Source organism: Eurytemora carolleeae, unplaced genomic scaffold (genome assembly GCF_000591075.1).
Source record: "Eurytemora carolleeae unplaced genomic scaffold, Eaff_2.0 scaffold2259, whole genome shotgun sequence".
In the NCBI taxonomy this organism is placed as follows: Eukaryota; Metazoa; Arthropoda; class Copepoda; order Calanoida; family Temoridae; genus Eurytemora; species Eurytemora carolleeae.
In genome coordinates, this window is record NW_019398147.1 from 17,120 (window position 1) to 22,316 (window position 5,197).

The window sequence follows — 5,197 nt, forward strand, 5'->3', positions numbered from 1 at the left end:
ATTTTGTAAATTGTAAATGCCTAAGTGTATAATAACATTATTTTACTATTGAATAAACTAATTTGTATATTGTAAATTGCAAATTGTAAATCGTAAATTGTAAAATGTGAATTGTAAATTGTAAATTGTAAATTGTAAATTGTAAATTGTAAATTGTAAATTGTAAATTGTAAATTATAAATTGTAAATTGTAAATTGTAAATTGCAAATTGTAAATTGTAAATCGTAAATTGTAAATTGTAAATTGTAAATTGTAAAATGCCGGACCAGCGCCATTTCCTTTCCCTATATTCCTGTTCCCTGGCATAACTCTCCTAATTTTGCCTGGCTAGGTTTATACTGTACAGTGAATTTTGTCGAAAAATCTTTCCAATTATGACTGAGTTGGTATCATAGAGTACAGTGGGTTTAATCCTAAGTACATCTATTTGTACGGTATTTTTTGGACAGTTAATTTTAATATTTTTCAACAATGAGATATTGATAGTGTCAAAAATTGTGTAAACAACGATGTTTTGGGTTCAGAAATATTTCATAACATACAAAAAGAGTGGATAGAACAAGTTATCTGGAAGACAAAACACCCAATTTTTACATGCAGTGAACATTTTGACAACAGTTGTTATAGAAACAAAGATAGCAAAATACTCAGAAATTTTGCAGTTCCCTCTATATTTAAAATGGGTTGTGTGAACAACTCATTACAGGTCGCAAGGCATGACCATTCATACCAAAGAGAGAATCTAAGCAAAGGAAAGCTTTTCGAGAGATTGCAACAATCAACATTAAAGGCTAAAGAATTTCAGGAAAAGTTGCATTTATCTGAAAAAAAGAAAAGGAAATTGGAAGAAAAGGTTGAGAGGCTTGAGGAAACCATTACAAATTTAAAAGAAACGTTCAGCATCCCTGATGAAACATTAAGCATTCTATATTCCTAAGAGTAAATGCACAATGTAGATTTCAGAAGTTAAGAATTTGATAAGAAACAAGATGTTATTAAGGAGAAGGATTTTATTTTTTTCTCTATTTCTCATGTCTCATTTTTATACAAAAATCATATGGGGTTGTTTTCTTTGCTTGAATATTGAAGGCTTCACTTTCAAACAAGAATGTCTTAAAACACTGATCTACGAATTATGATCCCCTAGAGCCCGAAATTTAAAAGAGTATCGTTCAACAAAACCCTTGAGTATCCTTTTTGGGGTCTTAACATTTTGTAGATTTTGATGTGAGAGATTCGAAAAAATGAAGAACATGAAGAAACAAATATTTCATAATAAGAAATTAATATCCACAAAACTGCCTAATCCCATTCGTAAAACCCGGGTTTTAAAACTGGTTTTCATAAAGATACCCTGTCTTAAGTTTTGGGCTCAGGTATAATTTCTGATCGGGTCATTGTGTACAGTGGCTGTACAACAAGAAGTCTAAAATTCCAGATGCCCCCCTCTATTACTAATATCTCGATGCAAAACCCACTTTCCTGTTTTTGAGTATAATCCGCAATTCAAAACAAAACTAACTTTCATAACTTACAAAATAAATCACTAAAAACAAAATTTATCTTATGAAGCTAAATTAACTTCTGAATTATTTCAAGAATCTAAGTTTCCACATTTTATCTGTTAGATTAGAGAATATCGATGATTTTCCCGCATTCCTAGTTAAATCTATATTGTAAGAACAAATGATATTAATATTTTGATTTCTCAATGCTGTCATGATTTTTAAATTAAAATTTTTCTGTAACAACATTAAATACACTTCAGTATTGCTATAAAGTCGTCTTCCTATTTTAGAGTTTTCTGGTTATCACTGTATTAAAAAAACAGTTGGTTTAAACTTTTTTCATTCGACCGCTGGAATCAATTTTTTCTACAAAATATTTTTTCTTTAACTGCTGGATGAATTCTTTTTGTGAAACTTTTTTCTTCTTGCAACTGTTAGTTTTCATTATTGAAAATATACTTTTTTCCTGTAACCGCTGGTTTAAATAAAATTATTCGTTCAGTTAAAAACATTTTCCAATTGATTCCAAAAAGTTTGTTCCCAAAAATTGTTCATTCAATTTTTTTAAAAGGAGAAAAGTTTCACAAAAAGAGTTCAACCAGCGGTTGAAAGAAAACAGATTCTGTAAAAGATCTTACTCTAGACTGCCTAGAATATAACATTTAAAAAAATGTAATTCTGTAAATCAAAACGTTTCATAACTTTTCTCTGAATACTAAATTGATTAGTCTAACGTTAGGTATATGTCTGATGAAAATGTTGTTCATAAACGTTAGACTATGAGGGCTGAGTTTTAATTTCAAAAGCGTAACAATAATTCTGTCAATCAAAACATTTCAAGTTTAAAGAAAATGAGTTTATTCCAAAAACATTAAAGGTTTTGATTTGCCATTGTTTGATGAAACCCACTAAAACTCTGGAAAAGGAATATGACATTAAGAAATTTTACATATGCATTTTCTGTTATAAAGCAAATGATTTACTAATTGCAAAAAATCAACTTATTAAGTGGAACGGGTCTGTGAACAAACACAATTGCTGTGTTTCATGTTTATTTGACTACTTGAAATCATAACATCAGTTGGCATGGTACATGTTTTACGTTGAAAAATTTAGAAATGTAGATACTTACTAAAGTGCAACAATACTTTCTCAAATGGAAAATGCGTGTTATGTTTTATTCATCAATAGACTTTTATGAAACTTTAGAATAGAAAAAAACTGATTTTTTTTTTAAAAAGAAAAAAATGTTAAATCATTTTATTTCGCGTTGTTTGTGTTAAAAAAATTTAGCACTTGTCTTACTATATTTGATATTTTTAACCCCAAACATAAACTCTGAAAACATTTTCATTGTGGTTTTAAAACTAAAGCTAATGCCGCTTTTTTACTCACTTTGTAAGTAACATAAAAAAAAACACAAAAAGAACTAAAAATTTGCCACAAATTATAATCTTTGCAGCCTAGTGTTGTAGACTTTTGATATTTCAAGCTATAACTTCTGTCAGATAAGAATGTCTAAAGGAATTGCAAGTTGTCCACAAACTTATATTTCTAATCCCTATATCTTTGCTACCCAATGTTGTAGACCTTAGATATTCTAAACTATGAATTCTGTTAAAAAGAAGAAAAAGGTCAGTCTGCATTGCGTAAAAAAAGAAAAAAATAACCCTAAACTAATCTAAAATAATTTAGAACTACTGCTCCACATGCATATTAACTCATTTTATGAAGTGTCCAAAAACATGTCTATTTTTTAAGCTCGTCAAATACACGATGATAATTTCAAGTGATCCTCCATTTAAAGAGGGCCATGCTCGATTCCCAATGATAACGTGTATACCTTTATCTGATTGATGATTTGAAAATTAGGAGTGTTTTCCTGTCTTGTATCTTGCAAAAAAAAAAATGATACATCATTTTCTTGGAAATGTCATGCTGAATTCAGATTCGAAAACCATTTTTAAGTTTTTTAGCTCTGACTCTCTCAATTTTAAATTTTTTTAAATACTTTACAGATTTGAATTTAGCATTGAATTTCCAAAAAAGTAATGTATAATAACATGAAAATAAAAAATAAAATTTTTTTTGTGGCCTAAAGGTGAAAACGCAGCGACTTCCGGTGGGCGGTTGGCTCTATTCCAATATTGATCACCCCTACTGGACAATGGACATGCCACTCCATAAATGGGGGGTCACTTAAAATTACGTCTCTAGTCCCTTTATGACACACTTTGAGTTGAAAGTCTAATGCTAAAAACTTTCATATACAAATAGAATACAAGTTACCCCTGGCCAGGAGATAAAGAATGTGGAGGATTTGTAACGAGAATAGCAAAACCAGGAACCATCCCTATGAGAGCTCTAGCTTCCTACCCTGGCTCTGGGAATACTTGGATCAGATATCTGATTGAGGGTGCCTCAGGGATCTTTACTGGGTCCATATTTGTTTCTACGTCAATTACTGATGCTGGACATCTCGGGGAACTGAGGAATTTCAGAGATGGTTCTACAATTCTGCAAAAGACCCATCACAGAGCCATCTACCCATACGGTTATAGACAGTATAACATTACATGGAGAGAGAACACATACAGCTGTTCCAAGGAAGAGCTGTAGTTGTGGTTCGTAATCCATTTAATTCCATTCTTTCCTACTGGAACTTTTACAAAACGGGTAGTCAAACAGCATCAGCAGACAGGAACAGTTTGCTTTCTAAGGAATTCCAGGACTTTGCTTTTGTTGGAATCAACCGTTGGTATGAGCTTATCTCAGATTGGTAGAAATATGGTAAAGATGTTTACTTTGTGTTTTATGAGGATCTAAAAGATGACCCTGTAGAAGAAATAAAAGCTTTGTTTGACCATCTTGGGATAGAACTCGACCTGAACAGACTGGAGTGTATTAAGAAACATCTTACTGGAAAATTTCAGAGAAAGAACCATGTTGAGGAGAATCTATATTCTTTTGATCATCAAGCTTTGTATAAACTTGTTATAGATGCTGCTAGCAAGAGGATAGAGGAGAAGACTGGTAGATCACTTCCTCTTCATAAATATAATTTCTATAAATAGCAGTGCTTAGGATCCATTTCGTGTTCATAAGAATCCAGATTCTTGAATGGTTCTTTTGAAGCTTAAATTTGTGTACGCTGTTTGATTTTTTGACTGTCTGATTTTATCTCGAATTTTCATAATATTTTTTAAAGAGATGTTTCCATTGGCTTTTGTAAAAAAAGTCTCTGATTGCCAAATAATAATAGTTTGTGTGTGTAATAAGCTGTTTTGATATAGGAAGACGACATTAAATCAATCTGTAAAAGCAAAGTGAATTTTATGCTGTTTTAAAGAAAATTTTACCAGAAATTTGTAAATAAACTTGGTATTTGCACAACTGATGTGTTACATGTTCATTAATGTTTTTGAGTCAAAAAGTTGTTTATATTTTTCTAGTTTTATGGGTAACATAAACATTGTCTTAATTCTTATATTTTTTATCACATTTTGAATTGATTACTTAAACACATTAAAGGTGACCCCAAAATACAGTGATTAGGGGAAAAAAGCTACTAAAATCGAATACAGGCAAAAATTGGGGATGGAACCCTTGTAACCTTGTAACCTTGTAACCTTGTAACCTTGTAAACTTGTAACCTTGTAACCTTGTAACCTTGTAACCTTGTAACCTT

General features: G+C 30.9%; 1 protein-coding gene across 1 annotated transcript; it reads left to right on the forward strand.

Moving 5' to 3' along the window:
* Positions 1-3,795: 3,795 nt before the first annotated feature.
* On the forward strand, positions 3,796-4,542 carry LOC111716885 (WSC domain-containing protein 1-like; the record flags this gene model as incomplete). The annotated part of the gene is made up of 3 exons (XM_023492399.1): positions 3,796-4,073; positions 4,121-4,263; positions 4,306-4,542. Coding segments are annotated over exons 1-3 (589 nt in total), but the record flags the coding sequence as incomplete, so codon positions are not given.
* Positions 4,543-5,197: the final 655 nt, after the last annotated feature.